Here is a 24,992-nt window from a genome sequence, read left to right on the forward strand (position 1 = left end):
GACTGTATTGTGTAAATGTCATGATCTACAGAATAATTTTGTGGAGAGAATGTGAGTTGTGATGTAGCCAGAAACTGGGGCTATAATGGTTTTATTTTGTTACTGTCATGGTCATGATTTTGAGTTATTGTGATGTTTGGCATGTCCTCTATGGGTCAGTGCTGGTTTAAAATTTATTGCATTACTGTGCAGTGTTGGTCCGCTCAGTGCACAGTCTTACTGTGTCTTTAAAGGTGAAATTTTAGCCTTGAGATGCTGTTTCTCAGAGATCTATTCTAAACAGTATTTATTTCAAAAACACTAGCTATAGATGGATACCTCTCCTTCAGTATGTTTACACAGGAGGCATTACACATGTTGAATACTCGCCAGTCCACCACGCAAAACGAGGAGAGACAAGTTGTGTTTGTTTGTTGTTTAAGCGCATTCCTTATGGGCAGATGTCCTTGCATAACCCCATGTGTTTTTATTCAACATTTATTTTCTTAATCTAAATTAAAGGCTCTGCGTGTGATATATAGTGGCATCTAGTGGTTAAATTGCAGATTATAACCAATGGAGTACCCCCACCCTTGGCTATGGTGGCTGCCAAAACATAAAAGCCTTTGTTTCAGCCAGCACTTTTGTTTGTGTTGTTCTGGGCCTTTTTAGTTCAGGCGATATTAACTCTACAAACATAGTTGGAGACAGTAATTAACTTTAACAATGGGTGAAACATAGAAAATAGGAGAAAAGGAAGTCAGCTTGAAGCTACTGGAGCAGCGTGGCAGACTCTGTCAAAGGTGAAGCGATCTCTATATATATATTAAAAATAATCTGATTAATACTCAACAATATTTTGTTTTTGTTTATCTATATTTGTTGTTATTCAGTCTCCCTTTTGTCCAAGGAAACAAAGCTGTCACAGTTAAAAATACTACTACTAATTAATATTTACTTTCAGGCCTTCATCACAAAGCTTTTGAATGAGAACAGATTTCAGACAATGTTTAACATTATAACACAATGGATAAACATCTGTCACTGTCATCAGTGGAATGTCAAATTTACCAATAAATTAGTCATTAAGGCCATTATTGGTAGATACTGATGCCCAGCTGGCATATTTGTGCATCCTTTTACATAAAGGTTTCATTTTAATGTAAGGAAAGCATAATTATGACATGATTGTTCATTTCAGTTGTAATCACATCCCCTTAAATCATCATGATCTTATCTCAACACCCTGAAGAAGGTGCATGCCGACATGCGTTGGTGTGTTTTTAACTCCAGCCCCAATGAATTAATCAACAGGCCCTCATGAAATAAAGGCTTTTTTTCAATTTCTAATTTTTCCAGCTAAGTGAGTGCCTGGATTTCTGTCTTTTTCCTATTGTTCATGTCCTCTTCATGAGCACCTCTGGTTTGTCTAATACCAGCAGCTCCCTGTGAAATTGTTTTTTTTCCATCATGATCTTATATTGGACCTTTTTGAAGGGCATTGTTAGAGCTGAGACCATGTTCAGATGATCAGACGGACTATGGTCAACTGTGCACATTTTATTGGCAAGTTGTTCAATGATGTATTCATGTACTCTTTACTAGCATCTATATGCTAATGTTAGCATAATGTTTTCTGTCCTGATTGCTGAACAGTATGAAATATAATCCATTAGAAAGAAAAAAATATATACAACACAGTAAATGGTGGTTAGCATCTCAACAAATGAAAATCTGTGTTAAAGAAAGCAGATGAAGTGCAAACCAGTGAAGAAGGAGAAAAAGGGAGGAAGGATGCCGGGAAAGGTGTCGCAGAAAGCTTGGAGGGAGATGGGGAAGAGAGGGAGGAAGGCGAGGCCAAAAACAGGGAGGGGGTATTGCTAATGATTTCACCTCCAGCTGTGGGACTTGGTTGGACTGAGAGAAGGGAAAGGAGGGGAAGGAGTGAGGGAGGGAGGGAAAGGAAGGGAGGAACAGTGGCACAGGAAACAAAATGGGCTTTGAAATCTTGTTGATGGAAAGAAAATAAAGTGGGGGGAGGGAAAAGTGTTTGAGTGGGAGCATGTCTGCAAATATTAATGAATTTGTAAAAGCAAATGACCGTATATGCTGTGTTTGCAGAGTGCACATTCATGCACAGTTTCCAGGGCTGGAAAAGGGGGAGAAACCTTCGCTGAGTTCTAATTCTTAGGTGTGTGGTAGTGTGGACTCAAATGAGCGTGGACCTCCCTTTATTTTGGATCTCAGCGATGATTGCAAAGCCACAACAGCTGCTGACCACACTGACTGTGTGTGCAAGTGGATGCATACATATCCCAAATGTAGACATAGTGGAACAGAACGTGGTAGGGTGTGTCTGTTCTCATGCTTCAGGATATCTGTCCAGCCTGGTGTGTGTGTGTGTGTGTGTGTGTGTGCGTGCGTGCGTGCGCATGCGTGTGTGTGTGCACCCACTGAATGTGGACAGAGTGAAAAGGAATGGGAGGGTGTGTGTTTGTGTGTGTGGTCTCCACATTGTGAGCACTGCAGAATGTGCTGTAATATCAGCCATACAGCGGTTCACAATGTTTCCGGGCCGTGCTGGGAATCACTGAGTGTATCTGTTTATCTACATGTGTGTTAAGCTTTTTAAAGTCAGCATATTTGTTTTCCTGTATTTACTAGTTTGAGTGCAGAGCCTTTTGGACCAACCGTTGGTATCACAAGAAGCACTCTATTAGAACATAAGGCCACATTAAAGGCTTGAGGACACACACACACACACGCACACACACTCCTTTGTCTGGTCTGACACTACTCCCCTCCCACTAACACGGGTAGACAGGCCCATCAAACTTTCATACTAATGGGCGATACTCTGTATGTGTTAGGACAGACTGTGTGTGTTTGTGTGTGTGTGTGTCCCATCTAAGAACTTCTTGTCTTGTCCCCTCAGATTTCAGGCTCAAGTCTTGGACAGCAGAGAAAAAAGGGGAGGGAGCAAAAGGAAGAGGGGACTGTAGAGGGCTTCAGCTTATCTGATAGAAGAAAAGGGGGGATGGGAGGAGATTGTTGAAGAGGATGGGTGGGTGGTTGGGGGGGGGCATGGTAAGGGGTGGAGGAGGGAATATGTCAGGCTTGGGATGGAAGAGACTGGCTTGGATATGAAAATGGGCACAGTGGATGTCCCTAGGGTTTTTGGGTTGAGGCTAGGCTGGTAGAGAGGTTGTGGAGTGTCAGGGCAGAAGAGAGGGGGATGTTTTTGCACACAGAGGGGTGGGGGTGGATTGCTGGTGTCCTCTATCCCATGTAAAAATGAGCACAGAGAGCTGATGATTTCCATGTCAGTTCAAGAAAATTGGGAACACAGGATTACATTATACTTATAATTTTTATTAGTGCAGATTTTCATCAAAAATGGTAATGATAGAATATGAATATATAAATTATATAACAAGGTAAATAGAACAGCCATTTTAGCAGTAGATGCAAACAAATTAATATAGAAATAAAATATGGCTATGGATTTGAGCCCTTAACTGTAGTCTCTCTGTAGTTTTAGGGTACTCTGTCTGTTTTGTCTTGGCTGGTGGAAGTATTTTTCCTGTCTAGATTTATAGTTGCGGAAAAAATTATTAGACCATAAAAAGTCATCAAAAACAATGGTTCTGCGATCAAGCACTAACTCCTGTGTGTGTCAACTGACTAAAACAGTCAGAAGAAAACATGGAATGCCTAAAAGCACTGTTTTTGTCAGTACAATGCCATAGATATTGATGTAAGAACTGAACTGATTTTGGTTATTATCAAGAAAACATGGAAAATGGCTAGATATCAGCTCTGAAATTAAACTCTTATGAGCTTTTTTTGTTGTTCTCATATTTGTCCAAACAAATGTACCTTTAGTTGTACCAGGCATTAAAATGAAGAAGAAATTGAAGAAAACAAGGGTGGTCTAATATTTTTTTCTGCGACTGTATCTCATTCTGTGTCACACTCACTCTTCTCTGACCTCATGTGTTACATGGAGGCATGAACAAACATGGACAACATCGAGTGTGATTTGTTCCACAACCCCATAAATGATAGAGTGAAGTATACTATATATCTTTCTATTGTCACATGGTATATATCAACATTCTGCACAGTTCGAACAGTTTTGTTCCACATGACTTTATTGAGTGGACAATAGAGAGCTGGATCAGAAAAGATGCTTTCGTTGCTTTGGAAGTTGTATTGAGTTCTTAGCACCCATAATATCATGTAAGCTAGGTATGACTCCCCTTGTTTTTACCCCCTTAACTCTCTTTTATCTGTCTTTGTGTTAGATATGTCTTTTAGTCATGACAGTTAAGATGGACTGAAAGAAATGTCTCATTCACTTTTTAAAAGCTATTAATTGACTCATTCCTAAATGTCAGAATTGTCTAACCTTATAAAAAGATCATATTGGTTAAAAAAAAAAAGTGGTGACTTGTACAGATGAATTCATGAACACTGTGCTAAGGTGAAACAGAATTAACTGAATTTAACTTGTTTAAAATGGCTCTGGTGGTAAATTGGTCATTCCGACCCATTTGCCATAGAAATGAGAGCATTCTTGAAACACATGCACACACTGAACAACATGTATTGGGAATATTTGATAAGGCAAGAAAAATTATAACATTGTAGATGACTTGAGAGGGTGTTTTGATGATGCACAATTTTTGCGCACATACTTTTAGTCACGGTGATTTACATGCTTTATTAAAATACTGGCAAGCATCAACAGCCATTACCACAACCCACATTTTTCTGTCATTCAGGGTGCGGTGGACTCTAGGGCTCCACCAGATCCTTTTTAAACCCCTATTTCATGTTACGCGTTCTGGTTCATATATGTGTCTTATTTATAAACTAAGTAGTCAGCTGATAACAAGACTGAAGACTGAGATCAAGATTGCTTGTTTGTTTTTCCCATACGCTGGTCAAGCCCAGGTCACAACCTGTGTGATAGTTACGTTTTAGAACCAACAGTAAAACACATTTTGTTCAGGACTGTAACAAAAACAGAATGTGTCTCTAAAAAGCTTTGGGAGGTATTGTTCTTTATAGGCTGTAGAACTCAAACAGTGGCAGCTGCCCATGTGTGAATGTGAATTTGCGCATGTCTGCAGGCGTTTCCATAACTGTGTGTGTGTTTCTGCAGCCTGCTCTCCAGCTGTTTCCTGTTAGCTATCACACTGCTCTCAAGGTTGCTGAGCTGTGTGTATGTGTGTCTGTTTGCGTGTGTTAAAAGTCACAGCCGCTGAGTCATTTTTATCACACTTTAACAACGTGTCTCTCCCACGAAGAGGGGAGGTGGAAACAGGGATCAAGTAAGTCGAGGAGAAAAAGTGTCTAGATCGTAACTATGAGGAAAGTGCCTGTCTGCATGGGGTGCCTCTTTAGAAACGTATGCTTTCTTCAGCACACAGTTGAGGTCTGCATAAGAGAATGAGTAAGAACTGACACATGAGCATGAGCACATGTGTGCTCATGCCTCACCAAGTGCCAAGTACGAGAGTCACTGCTCTGACAGTAAGCAAAGTGACTCACCGTTGACTTGATAGCACTGAAAAAGTGTATACGATAGCTTCTCATCCATTATAAACCTGGATGACTACATGTACAGTAATGTTCGTGTTTTGTTGTGTGTGTCACTGAGTTCTCTTTGACTAACATATTAGGGTGTGTATGTATGACTCGTGTATGGGCCTGTGAGTGCTTGTCTAGTGTTTGTATTTCCTCACTCCAAGAGGAAGTGACTTTGAACCCTCGGGGCGCTGGTGGTGCAATATGCTCTCTTTCACACACTGACATGCATACAAGCTCACACACACTCTGGATCTTACAGGAAATGCCAAGACTCACAAAGGAGCATACTGTCTATGGAGTAGTATGGATTGTTGGCCAGAGGGATTTTAAAGCATGGTGAAATTGATTTATTTGATATGAATTCTACGGGTCAGTAACCCCAGCACCCATCCCCTCTCTCACCCTCTTTTCCCCTCTTGTTCCCTTCTCCTCCGTTTTGTACCCCTCCCTTGTAGAGTGAGGAAAGCCCCAGCCCAAAGCGCCAGAGGCTGTCCAGCCAGTCTGTCTTGGAACAGCTAACCTCATCCGCCCCACCGCCATCTACCCCATCTCCCCCCATCCGCCCCTGGGAGTCAGGACCCCCAAGTCGCAGGCAGCCTCACCCCCATGCACACTACCAGGAGAGATGCCTCACACCTGCCCGGCACAGACGCAGGTAAGGCAGTCACTTCATTCCCATTTTGAACATAAAAGTCACTTTCATAACTTGGCAGAATGTCAAACTGTCACCCTTCTCTTACTCTAGCCCTCCAGCGAGACGCCAGCGTGGCCGTCTCTCCAGACCCACTCGTCACTTGCCTCCCCATCATCACCACCCCACCACCCAAGGCCCGGCAGACCTCCAGGATGAAAACTTTCACCACAACACGCATCTCTCAACCCACCATATATATCCGACACATACCCCCAGTGTCTACGGTCAGGCCCCCACAGCCGGTGGTGGTGGGGCAGCTTCGGAGGAGCCCAGAGCCTTTCACCCTCCTACCTTGTCCCCACGTTTGCTACATCCAGCTGCCCACCACCACCACCATCATCATCAGCAACAGCATCATGCAACACAACAGCAACAAGGAGCCATGGTCATGGACTTGCATGAGCAGGTGTGTCTGCAGATATTTTCAGTATGTGAGACAATGGCAGGGTTCCCATGGGGTCTTAAAAAGTCTTTAATTTACAAACAGGGTTCCCATGCATCCTGGAAAACCTGGAAAACGATTGACCAATTTTCCAGTCATGGAAAACATATGGAAAATTAGAAAAAAGGTCAAATGTCCTGGAAATAGTTAAGTTATTCAGGAAAAGTATTTGTCCTCCCCCTGCCTTGTGACCTTGTGTGCCTAAACTGAAATGAAACAAAGGAAACAGTTTATTCAATGATTTATTGAAAATATACAAATATTTTTAGAGGAAGTGCAGGAGAGAAAGTAAGAGAAAAGAGAAAGCTGAGTTGGGAATGGTCCAGTTGAACATTATAACTCCAGTGTGTCAGGCTAATGAAGTGATACGCTGTAATCTGTGGGTGTGTTTGCACTATTCTATGGTACAATTGTCATAATTATCTTTCATAGATAAATTATAGCCACAGACTGCCCATCAAACGTCTGAGTAATAAACATATAAACAATCTGGGTAAATACAAATTACAACTGTAGAAAAGAACACTTCCAAAGAATGAGGGAGACAGGAGTATGGATTAGTGTATGATGTGATCGTTTGTCTCAGTAGCAGCTGAAAATGTCCTGGAAAAGTCCTGGAAAATAATTTCAGGGAAAGACTGGGAACCCTGACAAATCTACATTTAATTCCCAAAAAACATCTTTAAACGGTATTAAATTTGATATGGTATGTCTTGTTGCCATAAACTTGTTTGCTGTATTGTGTTTAAATGTGTCTATTAAATGTCCAAGCTGCAAAGAAAGTACCATAAGTGGACTCAGTTCCACCCGTTCCAACCTGACAATTTATTTTGAAATTAGGAACTAATTGTTGCTAACTTTGCAGCCCCCGGTGAGAAATGACTCGTAGCAGTGAGAGTCAAGGCGTTGGAGTAAATAAGTACATTCTCCTAAATTCTAGGAGTCGCAAATTTTTGCCAGTACGGCCATGAAATGGGCATTAAATTCTGTTCTAAGTAGTCTTAAAAAGGTCTTAAGTTTTAAATTTAACTTGTAGAAACCTGTAGGAACCCTGTAATGGACATCATGCAGCATCATTCTCTTACATTTGTCTTTCTATAAGAAAGTCTTAGACAAGTCCTCTTCAGATGTACCAGATGAACCATCCAGATCTGATGTGTGGCATCAGTTTCAACACATATACATACATAATATCATCTAAAAGTTTTTACAGGCTTAATAACAGAATGGCTTATGTTTCCAATAATCCATTCATTATTAACACTTATAACATTGTCAATTTGATCATGTACAGTATATGATATTCAAATGTTCCTCAAATGTAAAACTTCTTTTTTGGTGCACTGTACAAACAATTTGCAGACTGTGAACACCAAATGTTTTTTTTCTCATCATAGTAGTAATGTTCTCCACCCTGTGAAAATTTCACCCACCTAAGGCAGGAGCAAAAATAAGAAAACACTGGTGATTCTCAGAAATCCGTTATCACAAATAAAATAAGAATAAACCATGAATACAAACCAACTATACAAATAGCTCATAATTATATATTTTTAGTTGTTTAATATCCAGTCCCACATTTGTTGATTATTTACTTTTAGTTTTACCTCGTGTGATTCATATGTCTTTATTTATTTAGGTATGTATTTCTTTTAAGATGTTCAACTCAACAGTTACTCAGTTTCCATGAAGTGAAAAAGATCATTTCAGACATGCACTTAAGTGCATGCACTTTCAGACATTTAAGTGTCAAAATACCATATATTGAGTCCACTGTTTGTCAGCCTTGGATACAGACAACAATAAAATAATTTGGTCATGTATTGTTTCCTGCATTTGGCCCTTTTGTGTGTTTAGGCCATGTATTAACTGGTGTTTCTTGTCGCTCAGCTTCAGCAGGGCAGCGTACCAGTCTCCTACACAGTGACCCCGGTCCCCCCTCATGGTCTTGCAGCGCCTTTGTGTAGCGGTCAGCACCTTCCCCCTACCTGTTCCTCACAACAGCAGGTCCCTGCCTGCAGCGTGGTCTTCAGCACTGGACAACACTACCACCCGGTGAGAAGAACACTGCAGCGTAGCATTTTTGTAGGAGTGTGTGGGTTTGTTGATAAAAAAGCACACTTTGTACCGCACAGTCTCTCCTACGACTTAACAAAAGAAAAACGAAAGAGCTCAAGACAAATGTGGGTTATTAGTAGCGGAGATGTGCAGGAAACGTGCCCGTTGACAGAAGCTGCTTAGTCTTCCCAGTCTAGATTGCCATCTTGTGGCAAGCCAGGTGCATTACACTCATCATAGTGTGAAAATATGGCTTTAAAGGAGTGATATTTTGCTTTTTTAAATGGAATTATGCATTTTAAAACATTTCCCTGTGGTCTACATAAACTGTAAATGCTCTGCTTGGGTCTGAATTCTTCATTAATTCAACTCCACAGGTCCATCTTCAAACCGATTTCTGAGTAATGACACCAGAAAGGTCATTTTGAGTGCTGGCCCTTTAAATGCAAATGAGCCACTTCACGCCCCATCCCTTCCAGGTTGTTGGCTGTGTTGCTTTGTACCATTCAACCAGCAACTGAACATTTTATGTAATTGGCTCGAAGTTTGGACATATTTTCAGTATGGACTACAACCGCTACCTCTGACAAACAATTATGTCGTACTCGGAAAAATGTTTGTTGGAAGTCTTGTCCTTATATTTGCAAATGTCGTGACGTAACTAGTTATAAAACATAACAAATTAAACAGGAATTAAAACAGGTTGTAGAAATCCACTTGATTTTTGCCACAATGAATATAAAGATAGCTTTGCAGCACCTGGAGGGTTCAAATTCAAACTTTATGAACTATTAGGGTCCAAATACACAAATAAATGAACCAAAGACTAATAAAAACGGGTTTAGCAAAATATAACCCCTTTAAATGCCTTTCTCTCTCTACTTCTACCCTTTCCCAGATGCTACAGACATGTTCGATGCAGCATTTACCAGTGCCTCTCCCGTTTCCCTCACTGCTGTCCAGTGACCCTCAGTTCCTGCTTCCCCCTCCCCCTCACCTTTCTCACCACCCACCTCACCTCCCTACACCTGGACAGTTCCTGCCTTTCCAGACACAACAGCCACGATCGGTAGGTGAACTTTTTGTTTATTTATATTAGCTTGCATTATTTTGTTGGCCATTGCACATTTCATATGGCAGTTGGTCCATTACAGCACTCACAGTTAGGGTTCGCACAGCCATGCAAAAATGGAACAGTCGTGAGATGTATATGTTAGGGACACTATCTGCTCACTTTTTGGTGAAATCTATCAGTTGGAGGTCAAAATCTGTAATATCTGTCAAATATTTGACAGATGTCTTCATCAAACCGGATTAAACACTGACTGCTAATCCACATTTCGAAGCTCATCTAAAATATAAAAGGGAAGTGGACCCTGTTTCTGTGTGTGTCTTGAGCATCACACAAAATCTGGAAAGAGCTGACTTCTGCAGTTTGGTATACTCATGTGTTTTTGGTCAAGGAAGAGACTAACGAAAATGGTAAGTTGATAGGACCAGTATTTTAGGAGATATTAATAATTTTGGAATGCAATAGCCTTACAATCATGTTGCTATACCCAGAATCATAGAATCACTATTGAAGTGGGTTACCTAGCTACCACATCTAGAACCCGTGGTTCCCCACACATCAACGCACTAGTATATTAAAATTTCACAAAACACAAGAACAAGCCTGTTGCATTTAGATAAGGATACTGAAGATTCACTAAAAAGGACATAGTCTGCTCTTATTTTAACCCTTAGGGGTCCACAGTCATGACTCCGTGACTGAATCACATGACATTTTCAACATGTTGTAGCATCAGAAGTCGGTCATGTAGACTTCTGGGGACAATTACATTTGAAAGTGAGGACGTGAAACATTCTCCCACTTTTTATTTGATGTTGATAGAGCAAACACAACCGGAGGTATGATGTTTTAAACCTGAAGCAAGCCATATAGCATTTTTATAATAATATAAAGGAAACGTTATATTTCTGACCATATCTTCATAATTTTTTGTCCTTTTTCAAAACGGAAAACACTGGCCAAATCTGCGGATTCTAATCCTCAGACTGCATTAGCATAGCAGGTAAGGGTGAGGATGACCCCCACCTGAACTGAATGCAGAAACCAGGAGGACTGTGGGTGGGGGTCAGAAAACCGGAGAAAACCCCTATGTAAAGATATGCTATTATGTCAAATATTTGAGTATAGTTTTAATTTATTACAGTTTTGATTTTATATATCTAATATTTGGAACCAATTTTCACTTTTAAAGTCTTTGAAAAGGTTCGTTAAGCATCTTTGTGTTATTTATACAATAAATAATATAAATTTTTCAAATTGGATTTTATATTTTTTGTGGTTTTTGGCCTTTTGTGTTGATATACTAGGTTAAAGTGAAAAAATAATAGACATATGATACAGATGAAGTTGTGCTGAACAAAAAGATACCAAACATGGGTATAATAAACATTTCTTTATGTAGTATATAAAGGCAAAATCAAAAGTACTCAAAAATGGCCAAAATAGGCTCAGACCCCTAAGGGTTAATCTTGGATCTGTACAATTATAAGAACCTTGAAAGTACGTTTATAGTTCCATAACTTTTCTGAGTATTTGATGCGCATATGAAAATAACTAACAATTAGAGGCTGTGAAGGTTGTTTTTCAGTTTTCATACAATCATTAAGTGACCTGTCCAGTTTTAGTGCATATAGATGGAAATTATATCGTTCTGTGAAAAGTTAAGAAGTGTTGTTTGTAAATGTATAGAACCCCTGTACAGCTTGTTTTATCATAGAGTTTCTATTTACTATTTTCAACGTACAGCATTACATGCAAAATGAAACGCAGCATTCCTGGATGTCACGAAAGGTTTCTGGCCGACTGTCGTTGATGCATTTGTACTGATCCGTAACCTGCAGCCTGCTTCTCCTCAGCCTTTACAAAGGATCGAAAATGAGGTAGAGCTTCTGGGAGAGCAGCTGTCAGTGGGTGGAGGCTTCAGCTACGCCCACCATCACCACCACCACCACCAGCCCCCCTCCACCCTGCCGCCATCCACGCCGCTCCAGTTCCTCTCGCACCACGACCCATTGTCACAGGAGCTTTTTACAGTGGTACACATGTTAATTAAATGACGTATTTGTTGGTTATAAAATGTCGTTAATGAGAATGAATTGATTTTTATTTCACTGCTCTGTCTTTCACAGCCCTACCCCCACTTTATGCCACGGCGAATCACAGGCCGGCGTTACCGACCTCAGCAGGCTGTGCCACCATCACCCTACCACCCCAGTTTCCTGCCTTATTTCTTGTAAGTGTTTTTAACCTTGCTATTTTTACCTGTCAAGGTAATTATGAACTTGCCATGGTTCTGCAATTGCATGTCTCACATTAACACTCACATCTGTCCTCAAGTATTCCATGCACCCCATCACTGTTGTAGCACTACTTTAACACAATCCTGCAACAGACATTTAGTGCATTTAACTTCATTTTGATTTGAAGTACCTGTGTTTATTACTTCTAGTGCTGTACTTTGACCTGTAATACTTGGGGTTTTGTTTGTTTGTTTGTTTTTTTTTCTACTTTGTAATCTTTTCTCTGTTTATTGCAAGGAGCTACATACAAAGTCAAAAATTACTTGTATTATATTGTTATTTCAATCCACTAAGTCTATGTTTCCTGCCATCACCCCCTTGTTGCAGGTCCATGCTTCCTGTTCCCCCAAATGTAGCCCCCACCATCAGTTTAGAGCTTGATGTGGATGATGGAGAGGTGGAGAACTATGAGGTAAGACAAACTCAGACTCACCTACAACAACATTTACTTGTCAATAATATTAATATAATAGAAAATGTTTTCAAAAGAAATTAAAACTTTTCTTGTTTACACAAAGGACATTAAATGGAAAGAGTATCGATAATATTGAAAGATGTCTTATGATTTGTATCAGACAGCTATTGTTTGATGAATGAGTATAAATGTATAGCACTTATTCTGTCTGATTATTTATTTTTATTGCATTGGGCTGTTGTATATGTTCTGTTTGTGTGTGTGTGTGGGTGTGAATGGTGTAAAATTAATGTAAATAATTAAAATTGTAATGTAAGGTAGAGGAGACCCCAGGAAGAATAGCAGCTGATGTTTCAGTTGCCAATGGGGATCTTAATAAATGAAATGAAATGAAGTATTATACTATAATACTTTGCAGAACATACACATTTAGGCAAAAAAGTCCCTGTCAGTTTCTCTATAAGTATTTGTCAATAATATCTGCATAATCCATTTTATCTGCCTTCAGCAGTGTGACATTTTGCTGACAGTTTTCTTTGTATGACACCACCAGGCCTTGCTGAACCTTGCTGAGCGTCTAGGAGAAGCTAAGCCTCGTGGTCTAACTAAGGCCGATATAGAACAGCTTCCATCGTACAGGTTCAACCCCAACAACCATCAGTCTGAGCAAACACTGTGAGTAACGCCCTGCCTTTAAGGACCTAGGTGTCGTGGAATGCATCTTGTGAGTGCCCATGATTTTTCTAAGTGTCTTTGTAAAATAATGACAACTCCAAACATGTTTGGTCTTTCAGGTGTGTGGTCTGTATGTGTGACTTTGAGTCTCGCCAGCTCCTGAGGGTCCTGCCCTGTAATCACGAGTTCCATGCCAAGTGTGTAGATAAGTGGCTTAAGGTGAGTCAAGGATTCTATTATCTATGAGGTCTACGAGGTTTCAAAAACTGAAATGGAGATGAACATACATGCTTTTGTTTCCTCCCGCATTGATTATATCAATGCTCTTTTTATGTGTTTCAACAAAAAAAGCTGTCAATCGCCTGCAGTCTGTGCAAAATGCAGCAGCAAGACTTTTAATGGGAACCAAGAAAAAGGATCACATTACCCCAGTTTTATATTCCCTCCATTGGTTGCCAGTTAGTTTTAGAACACAGTTTAAGATTTTAGTTCTTACCTTTCGAGCCCTTCACAATCAAGCCCCTCAGTACATAGTAGAGCTCCTCCTGAGACCCTTGCGCTCATTAAGGTCATCAAACCAGAGACTCTTGATGGTACCCTGCACCCAATTCAGAACCAGAGGAGAGCGCTCTTTCCAAGCCAGTGCTCCACACCTGTGGATGTACTACCTCTAACTCTACGGCGCATCCAGTCCATTGACTCCTTTAAGAAGGAGCTCAAAACTTATCTTAATAAGCAGGCGTTTAGCCCGGGTTGGTGTTTTTTTTGGGCTTGTGTTATTGTCTGTTTCTCTGTACATCTGTTTTGTTTTTAATCGTGGTGTATGTATGACATTTTTAAAATTCTATTCTAAACTTTTAGTAACATATTATTCTAAACTGTAAAGCACTCAGTGATTTTATCTGTGAAAAGTGCTATATAAATAAAATTTACTCTCTTACTTACTTACTATACTCTTGATTTAAATAGAAACAGCCCTGACTGATGGTTATTATTCAGAAACCTCCTTAAGTGTTTGCATATAAGACATCACAGCATTAGGATTACCATGAAAGAAAAGGGAATGTTTAAAACTTAAGGGGGAATTAATGTAAGCATTGTAATGTACTGTTAACCAGTACGTCAATGGTTAACTAACCAATACTATTGTGAACACATGAACCTTGTTTTTCTCAATTTATTACTCCCTTTTAATCCACATATTGTGCTGATAGAACATTTTGCCTTGTTGCTATCTTCCCATCAGAACCCCTTGTTTTTGTCCCTGTTAGATTAATTTCAGTTTGATATTGCCCAGATGTATCTACCATGAAAACCATATAATTGCCTGGTTATTACTTTAGTAATGATGTGGCATATTACTTAAATATTACCTCAACTATTGCCATTCAGTTGTGTTTGGGCCTTAACCTTCTGACCTAAGTGTGAATTTTAGGTTTGCATAATAAATGTATTAATAATGTATTATTGTTCATATTACAAACAGGATTTTCCCTACCATCATGGTGGCCATGGCTCAGGAGGTAGAGCAGGTCGTCCAATAACTGAAGGGTTGGGGGGTCGAATCCCGCTCTGTCCTAGTCATGTGCTGTTGTGTCCTCGGTTAAGACACTTCACCCACCTTGTGTGAATGCGTATGAATGTTCAGTGGAGGTCAGAGGGGCTGTTTGGCATCAGCCTGCCCCAGCTGTGGCTACAGATGTAGTTTACCACCACCAGAGTATGAATGTGAGAGCAAATGAATAATGGATCAATAATGTAAAGGTGCTTTGGGTGCCATGAAAAACGGTATAGAAATCTAATCTATTATTATTATTATAACCATTATCACACTTAAATGCAGCACCCAAGTCAAATTAATGTTAGTGAAAACTAATTAAATAATGGTTGTAGTTGGTCCCTCTGCAAGTTTTTGCGCACGCATCATAAAAACAGTCCAAAATAAAGCAAAGTAATATATTTTTTTGCTGAGTATAAATATGTAAAATGTTCTTCTGTCCAAATGTGTCTGTGAGCTTCCACAAACTTAAGGAAAATTGTCAAAGAAATGTGTGAAAATGAAAACACTGTAGTGTACCTAAACCTAAGCTCTTGTCCTTCTCTCGTTTCCAGGCTAACCGGACCTGTCCTATTTGTCGAGCAGACGCATCTGAGGTGCAGCGGGATTCCGAGTGACCTCAGACTCATACCAGCAACCAAAACATACTCAGTCCCTGACTCTTTTTGGATACCCTAACCCATCAGCGAACTGGCGTTGTATCATAAGCCTCTGCTCGGACCTTTCTGCCACATTACTGGGACCAGTGCTTCTCAATCCTTCACTCTACCCCCTCACCCAGACACTGAATAGTCCTTTTCACCCCAGAGCAGCAATTAAAGGTGTGGAAACCTTCTACTGACTTTGTCACTTGACTTTTTAGGCCTTCAAACTTATTACCCTGTTATTCTCTGCTTTGTACTCATGTTACATTATATACAAATGGCCTTTGAAACACATCCATAGCATCATGTGCAGTTGGACATTTATAGCGGTTCAGTCTTCGACCTTAAAATAAGACTGCTTTGAAGAACGAACTGTATAAATGTACTAACAGAACCCAAGGGAGAACTGGGAGTCCAAAGATAATGATCATTTCATTGGTATTAATCTGGTTCTAATCTTAGTTAAGTTTGTACATCCTGGTTTGCAGAGACTGTTTTTTTTTTTTGTTTTTTTGTTTTTTTGTTTTTTTATAGTCTGATTTTGACGGCAGTTAAATGGAATCTGTTTTCATTTCTATGTCTCTTCAAGCATTCCTCAGTGAAAACTAAGATACTGTACACTGTCAAAGAGTGAACTACTTTGAAACGGTGAAAATCATACTTTATTTTCATTATGTGGTGTCTGTATACAAGTGTGTGTGTGTGTGTGTGTGGTTGCTCCTCCTCCTGTGGTATTTATGTGGACAGCTCGTGTGGGGCATGTGCATTGGCTTCCCACTTCCTCCTCCCCCTTTTCTTACTTCAGATTGACTGAGGGCGTTTTCACACCTGAGGGTCTGGACCAAGGTTCATGTTTGCTCTCACATATAATTTTGGGAGCAGACTCATCATTCAGTGACATCCCTATATCCTTCTGTCATCCGCTGCATTTTCTGTGTCTCTTTAAACCTGGCATTAGGTGTATGAGGGGCCTCAAAAAGTTTGTGGAAAAAAGGACAGTGGGGAAAAAACGTTTTAATTTCTGATGTTTATTTTACAACATATGCTCCATCTACAGTCGCGGAAAAAAATATTAGACCATCAAAAGTCATCAAAAACAATGGTTATGCCTAAAAGCACTGTTTTTGTCAGTACAGGGCCAAAGCTGTTGATGTAAGAACTGAAATGATTTTGATTATCAAGAAAACATGGAAAATGGATAGATATCAGCTCCGAAATTAAACTCGTATGAGCTATTTTTGTTGTTCTCATTATATTTGTCCAAACAAATGGACCTTTAGTTCTACCAGGCATTAAAATGAAGAAGAAATTGAAGAAAACAAGGGTGGTCTAATAATTTTTTCCACAACTGTAGGTCAGTACACTTCTGCAAGCGTTGACACCAGCCTTTAAGTCCCTCTGTATAAAACTAAGGGCGAGGCGATTTAAACCGTGTCAAAGCTGTGTTCTTTTTCCATGAACTTTTCAAAGCCTCATTGTGTTTCCATATTGTGTTTTTTGAAATTTTTTTTATTTTTTTTTATTTTTTGGAAGAAAGTTCTACATTAAAAAAATTCAATGCTCACTAAGTGGCTTTAATATTTTCCAAAAAAACTAAGTAGATGGACATATTGGGATATGGACTGTTTTTATGAAAAGGTTTTGACGTAGTGAATATTTAAGTCATGTTACTAATCAGCTGACCGCAAATAAAATCCTGGATATTTCCATAAAGCACTAAAATTTGGCTGGTAGTGGCCAAGACACAAGTAGTATGAAATAATAATGAGGAGACCAAATTATTCTCATTAGTCTCATTCATGAGAAAACCATCTCAGCTGTTTTAGATGGAAAACAGTAACAGGATACTATTTTTATGCTCGGTTTATTACTCACATCTAACACACATTGTCACCTTCGGATGACAGTTTGTATTTTGTTTTTTTGACTTTCAAAACTTCAGATTGGCCAGACAGTTTATGGAAACACAGTAAGTGATTGGTTTATAGACGTACGTGTGTCTGAAATTCTGTTACTTCCCCGTCTTCTTCGGTTGCCTATAGTAACCTTGTGTCTGTCCCTATAGTTGGTGTAATGGTCTGAACCATCCCAACAGTGTTCTGACGCTGTAAATGAACAAAACCACGGCTCAGTTTGATCTGGACTCAGACCACCTCTTTTGCTCTGACCAGAAACCAGCTATTGGGCTGAAGTTTCATAGATCCAGACCAAATGAGGCAGGTGTGAAAGTGCCCAAAGACTGACTGGAGGTTTAAGGTGATTTCAGAACTTTTCTAGGCTGAATTTACATTTTAAATGCTTTTGCCAGAGGTTGTAATGAAATCCTGAGGACCGGTACATCTCCAGGGGAATTGATAATGCTCTTGTGCCAAGTCTCTTTTATTTCTAAGCCACTTTGACTCCTTCACTCCACATCTATCCAGCTGTACTTGTCTCAGATCAATCAATGCTGACATTTAGACAATTATTCTTCACTGTTTCTCATGTTCATTACTTATCCACTAAGCTCTCCCTAAAGACAATATAATATGTGACTACAGTCTTTTTACAGAGCTTAAAAAATGGACGTAATACCATTCATTAAAATGTCACTGAAACTTAGCTGTGTTGAAATAAGGCCTTTGAAACATTTTCTATTTCCGTCTGATTACCCAAGCAGCCTTTCTCCGTTCTCTTAGCGTCTGCAGATATAGATGCAATGTTTTCTCTGTAGTTCACAGGGAAGGAGTGTGAATTAACTCATGTCGTCATGGCTAAATCTACTACAGTATCTTTTCCCTGTTGGTGAATTTGACACTTCAGCACTTTAATATGTAGATTTATGACCTTCATACTCTGTCGTCACTCTGAGCAAACCACTGACTAGTTTTCCACTTCCTCTCCATGTGTGGCATTGAAACACATAAACAACTCCAAACGTACCTGGGTTTAGCAGGTCCTTTAGTGTCATCACCCGCTGTATGGCTGCTCACTGTTTTGCTGGCGGTGGATATTTTTGACGGTATTTGCGACATAAACGTGTGTTTTCTGCTTGACTACTTCTAGTACCTACATTACACCAGTATTTCAGACTTCTCATAGGCTCCCATTACACCTGTACATGTTTTGTTCTGGTCTTAATGACACTCCAACACTGTAAGGCCTATGTCAGTGTGTCACAATGTTCACCTCATGCACAAGACAGGCTTTGTAACTTATCACTGTTTGTCACAATTGGTATTTTGTGTCAGGACAACCTAACATAGGCCTTATGAGAGATTCTATAAACAATAGTGTATTATAAAAGTTCAGCCAGACACCTGCTGTGTCTTACATCTGAAATGCCTTCTTTAAAAAAAAAAAAAAAAAAAAAAAATCATGCATTTTTTTTGTCTCTTCATAGGTACCATTTGTGTCTACATGTCACCACAATATTGTTAAAACCTCTTTTTTTTGTTTTTGAAAGGAAGTGTAAACAGAGTAAAGGAAGATTTCTAAACCTTTTCTTCAGTATTGTCAGTGTTTAAAGTCATGTAATATTCATAGTAATGGGGGGACCGTATGTTTTTTCCATACTTTATGACCGTATGCATCCAATTTGTGTTTTAGAATGGTTTTATGTTGGGCAGTTTTCTGTTGCTTGGTACACTAGCAATTACCTCAGTCCCACTATTTATGTCTTTTCACAATATGGCACAACCAGTATAATTTAGTGCTTATTAACAGTTTTTTTTTTTTTTTTTTGGCTAATCTTTTCTGTGCAAGTTGATGGGTTGTTTCAAGATTTTCCTTTAAAAAATACACGAAACTCTATCATTAACATGTCATAGTAGTTTCATTATGTATTATATCTGTAACCAAAATCATTTGAAGGCCTGTTATGATGATAATGAAATTTTAACAAACATTTGTACATTTTGTATGAGAGTTATTACTAGTAATACTTTATTATTAAGTAGTGCAATGATTTTTTTAATCCCTTACCCTGTCTTTTGGATTTCAAAAGCTGGTCAATAATAAATGTATAACTTCCTCTTTTAAAACGGTGTGTTCTCCACTCATTTAATAATAACTGAATTATTCTTTGGTCAGGTTGAAGTTCACAAAGTGGTGTATTTTCAGGATAGGCCTCTTGGTGGCAGTGTAGCTCTGGTGTCTTCACTCTAAACCCAGTGCATGATGTTTGATGACAGTGAGACTTTGTGCGCTGTGTTATGAGATGAGTGAACAAAAAATGGTTTCTCTGAAAACTCCGTTGATAAGACAATAATCTTCATCTTCAAAGGATTATTTATGTAATTACAATTCATGTGATGTTTTGTAAAAGGGTCAGAAACAAAGCAGGATTAAACAGTCTCTAAGTGAATCCAAAACTCACAAAAATAACCTTGTGCAGATTTATTAACCCTTTCATGCACAAATTATGAGAACCTTAATTAAGATTTTTTCCTGAGTGATTTCATTCCTCTTTAGGCATGAGAAAAACAATGTGATTAAACATTTTCTTATGAAAAATAAATAAAAAATAAAATTTAAAAAATACATTAAAAAAAAATCTTATGAACCTATTTTTCATGAAGTTGCAAAAATGTCCACAACAGCTGGACACCACACATTTAATTTTTGATGCAAAGAAACATGTATTTACTGAGAAATTGTGTGAAAACTATAACTATTACGCTCAGGGGAGATCTACACAGTGTTACCAGTTCATGTCAGAAAAGATGTGTAATGTGTTAAAACTTTAATAAAGATATGTACAAAAAAACAAAACAAAATCCATGAATATACAAGAGAACAGCTGTGGAAAAGCTGTCCACTGTAGTGACCAGTATACATGAAAGGGTTAAAGTTTTGTGTAACCACAGTTTTCTAGAAACCTTCAGGAAAATAAAGAGTTGTTCCAAGAGCTGTTCTTTTTTTCCTGTGGGTCTGGGTTGGTCATGACTCAATGTTAAGTAATTTATGAATTCAAAATTTAGAAAATGTGCAGCAAAATCAAACATTGCATTTCCAAAATGTTTATTTAAGTATTTCTTTTCCCTCCCTCCCTTTTTTTTTTTCCATCAGCGAATAGGATGTTTTGCAAACAAGAAGTTAAGATGTGCATATATAACAGACCAGACATTTTCCATGTTTTTTTTGTTGTTTAGATTGATGTGAATTATCTGAAGGTCACTATCATTAACTGTATACATTAGAAACCAACTGTTAATACATGACAAACACAACATTAACCTGAAAAGAAACACAATCTGTCTCATTATGCATCAAATACTAGAAGGAACAGCGCCTCCTGGTGGACACTTTTACATAATATCAATGAAACATCCAAAAATAAATAACTTTTTCAAACTGATGGTAACCCTCTATGGCAGGGCTGTCAAACTCATTTTAGTCCAGGGGCCACATTCAGCTAAATTTGATCCGCAGTGGGCCGAACCAGTAAAATAATAACATAATAATATATAAATAATGTCAACTCCAAACTTTTCTCTGTTTTAGAGCAAAAAAAGTACATTTACGTTTTGAAAAGGTTTACATCTACAAACTATCCTTTCAATAGCTGTGAATAACATGAACAAACTGAAAAAATAAGTGTAATTTTAACAATATTCTGCCTCAGTTTATCATTTACACATGTTCATTATAACTTCCAGATCACAGTGGATCTACAAACACACAAAACATTGAGTGACAGGCAGAATATTGTTAGAATTGTACTTACTTCTCTTAAGACATTTCAGGTTATTCACATTTTTTATGAAATTATACTTTGTTTTAGTGTAAATACATAGAAATATTTACATTTACAAAGACAAAAATTTGGAGTTGTCATTTCTATGTTATTATGATAGTATTTTACTGAATCCTGCCCACTTGAGATTGAATTGGTCTGAATGTAGAACCTGAACTAAAAGGATTGTTAATATCTTTGTGTAATTTTTGCATTTCACAAAGTCATCCCAAGGGCCAGACTGGACCCTTTGGCGGGCCGGATTTGGCCCCCGGGCCCCATGTTTGACACCTGTGCTCTATGGTATCATTACCACAAACTGATGAAACAACAGGTCTTACTTCTTCTTTAACATGGTTTGCTGTCTGGATTTTAAAGAGTGTTATTGTAAAGTTTGTTCAAATGTGCGTACACGTTCATCCCAACAGACTGCACCTCTATGTAAACTTATGTAAAGTGAAAATTATGTGACAGATGACATCAAGTCACTACTGCCATCTGGTGGTGTTCATGGTGTTTTACTCTATGTACCTGTCCAGTTCAGTGGTTCCCAACCTTTTTTGTCTCATGACCCCATTTTAACATCACAAATATCTGGCGACCCCAGACATTAAAAATGGAGATTTTTTGTTTTTTACTAAAATTAATTTGTTTTTGATCATGTAATGGTTTTCTGTACTATGTTTCAAATAAATGTTAATTTTAGTCCACATTTAGTCTATATAATATATATTATTATGGACAGAGGCAGAAAAGCCAGGTGTAGATTACTGCACAAAGTGAGAAATTTATTTTCCTTGGTCAGGATATGTACAGTCAGTCCAGCTTGGATTTACAAGGCTGACGATTAAAACTGGACAAACAAGAACTCAAACTATGAATTATGAAAGAGCTGCAGCATCTGAAACTGACCACAATGAACATTTGACAGATAAACAGAACCACAGTGCTTCAGCTTCAGCTTCACAGTTTGTCATGTCTTTTATGGATTGGGATTGTCTCTGTCAACTCACTACATATGTTTATTATTATTATTGTTATTATTATTATTATTATTATTATCATTATTATTATTAATTACTAGAAATTTCAGGTGACCCCATTTGAATTCCAGGTGACCCCATGTGGGGTCCCGAGCCCCAGGTTGAAAAACACTGGTCTAGTTATTAGTCTAAGAAATGATTAGAGATGATTTCTCTTGGGGAACAGCCAACATCTCATTAATTGAGGCAACTTATAATAAATCTATGCTTCATTTCAGGAGTTACAAGTTTTAATTGTTTGGAAACAGTGCATGCTTGTTTTGTGAGCAGGATATAATTAGTGATTTCTCTCAGAAAATTCCACGTTTGTGTAAGTTCAGCAGTGTTTGTTGGTCCCCAGAGCTAAGAGGGGAGAGGAGATGATGTATTTACACACAAATATATGTCAGCCTTTACAGGGGCACTCCGATGCCAAGTCATTAACTGATGTTTGATTAAAAAGATGCATAAATAAGGCTGATTTATTTGATATGGATCCAGGCTGCTGTCAGGATGGATCAGCAGAGTGGTAGGTGTTGTTTTCATTGAGACTCAGCTAATTTATCTAAACTGAGTGAAACCTTTCCAGCACACCAGGAAATGTACCCATCCTCAGGAACACAGTCTTATTTTGAGGACTATAATGCCTGACTTGAAATCCCATAAGATGTAAATATGTAGGTCACTTTACTTAAATGTGTTTGCATCTGTAGGAGTAGATTCTGTTTTTCTTACCTGTTAATGAAAAGCTAACCTGCATCATGTTAATGTTTCTCTAAAGTCTCAAATAAAACCCATTGCACTTTTCTTCAATCATTTTACTTGTTGACCTTTCATACACATAATTTTTTCACTTCAGCCTAAAACTGATATCAGCTTGAATGCTTTAATTTATAGTTTTCTTGTCATTTCGTCAGTAACAGTTCATGAATACTTATTTCAGCCGGTTTAGTTGTAAATAAATGCAGACCTTAGTGAACAAAAACATTCATCTGTCCAAAATTCTAAAAAAAAAAGATGTCTCACCAGATGAAATTCTTATTCCTGTGGTGTGAATACAGTGTTTATATAATGACCGGCAGAAGGAAAGGATGTCAGTGCATCATAAAATCAGCATGTTAACATAAGCTGTAAATTAACTCAGGTAAAAAGGAAATACACTGTTGCACAAAAAGTTGGAATAATTTTGTTTTCAGGCACATTCCTCTTTGTTTATACCTATTTATACACATCAGTACATCACTTTTAACCAGATGCAATGCTTACACACTGATTCCCAGTTACCATTGATCGAACAAGGACACATTTTAACTGATAAAGACTCAAACAACCACTAGTGACCATTCCAAAATCATCTACCAATACACAATGTGTAATAACTTACCAATCCATGTAAATAATTTGTGTAAAATACAGTTTTTCATCATTTTATGGTCATCAGATATGATCCATTTGGATGTTCAGAGGCTCCGTAGTTACCGTAGAAACACCGTCAACATTGATTCACCAGTAAAACCCATGGAGTTGGATCAATGACAGTGGATGGAGACACTTGTTTTATGTTCAAACTAGAAAAGCATTCGGAGAGCGCAGACCTCCGCCGAGGCAGATCAGTGCCCCCCCCCACCCAGATCACGACCAAATTTGAATCATTTGTTCCTTGTGCCAGTGTCAACATTTCTTGAAATTTTCATGCAAATCCGTCCATAACTTTTTGAGTTATCTTGCACACGGACAGACAGACAAACAGACAAACCAACGCCGGCAAAACCATAACCTCCTTGGTGGAGGTAATAATAATAGATTTTCTGAAAGAGTGACTTTTTCTTCATTTTTCTCTGTTTCTGATATTATGACAGTTAACTTGAATTTGAGCTTCTATGAAAGTCTACATGATCAGTAAATGAAATATGAGGAAGATACCTGATTTTTATTGAAGAAATTCAAAATACAGAGGATAATATTATAATAAATGGTGATAAATCACTTAGGTTAAGTAGAGAGAAAAAAGAGTATATATATATTGAGAGTATACCCACTTTAGGGACCACTAAACCACCGGTTACAACAAATTTTGAATTACATTAATATGGCACGAGATTTAGGTTTGCACAGAAAGTCAGCAGAAAATATTTATTCTGTAAGGATATTCCAGAGTCTGTTTTTTTGTTTTACTGCATTTTTTTTTTTATTCTACTGGAGTAAAGAATGGATGTGCTTTTACCATCTCTGGTAAGCTGCAGGGTCATTTCCATACATTAGAATTCTGTGATGTTCTGTTGCCAGCCTTTGTATTCCTCAGGTATGTGGAGGACAACTGGATTTCTACTTCTGCTCACCAAGGCTTATTACTTATGACTCCTACTGGCCCATTACTCTGACCACTGTTTATTCAGCGCTATCTCAGCATCCCCACACCTCCTTCCATTACTGCACTGATAACACCCACACCTCGAGCCCTCTCAGGTGGAGGTTGGATGCCTGCCATCTGCATCTGCTCCTTAACCTCAACCTTTGGATACAATGTGTACATTATCACTGCAGAGCCCATTAGGAGTTCTTTTCATGATACTGCGGTGATTTATTTTAACATTTAACACTTCAGTTCATGCTTTCGCTTTGCACTCAAAACAATTTGCTCGACTTTTCCTCCCTCCATTTAGACCACAGCTTCAATTTTGCTAGACGTGGTTTGACACATGCACTCTGTAGTTTTCTTTTTCTGCTCTGTTGTTATCGTACTCTACAAATTCCACACTGTGATTGCTCTATGCATCAGGCAGGTCCTCATCCTCACCCATCTGCTGAATGGAAAGTAT

General features: G+C 38.5%; 1 protein-coding gene across 2 annotated transcripts in view; it reads left to right on the forward strand.

Moving 5' to 3' along the window:
- The window catches only part of rnf38 (ring finger protein 38), a 30,968-nt gene extending 14,535 nt beyond the window's left edge, over window positions 1-16,433 (forward strand). For both annotated transcript variants that reach the window (XM_030145313.1, XM_030145322.1), the window contains exons 4-13: window positions 6,033-6,232; window positions 6,323-6,677; window positions 8,604-8,768; window positions 9,670-9,840; window positions 11,700-11,879; window positions 11,973-12,076; window positions 12,471-12,555; window positions 13,112-13,233; window positions 13,353-13,452; window positions 15,346-16,433. In XM_030145313.1, coding sequence (XP_030001173.1) covers window positions 6,033-6,232; window positions 6,323-6,677; window positions 8,604-8,768; window positions 9,670-9,840; window positions 11,700-11,879; window positions 11,973-12,076; window positions 12,471-12,555; window positions 13,112-13,233; window positions 13,353-13,452; window positions 15,346-15,408 — 1,545 coding nt within the window. In that variant the 3' untranslated portion in view covers window positions 15,409-16,433. The remainder of the gene's footprint in view (window positions 1-6,032; window positions 6,233-6,322; window positions 6,678-8,603; window positions 8,769-9,669; window positions 9,841-11,699; window positions 11,880-11,972; window positions 12,077-12,470; window positions 12,556-13,111; window positions 13,234-13,352; window positions 13,453-15,345) is intronic.
- The last annotated feature ends 8,559 nt before the right edge of the window (window positions 16,434-24,992 follow it).

Source organism: Sphaeramia orbicularis, chromosome 1 (assembly GCF_902148855.1).
Source record: "Sphaeramia orbicularis chromosome 1, fSphaOr1.1, whole genome shotgun sequence".
Lineage (NCBI taxonomy): Eukaryota > Metazoa > Chordata > Actinopteri > Kurtiformes > Apogonidae > Sphaeramia > Sphaeramia orbicularis.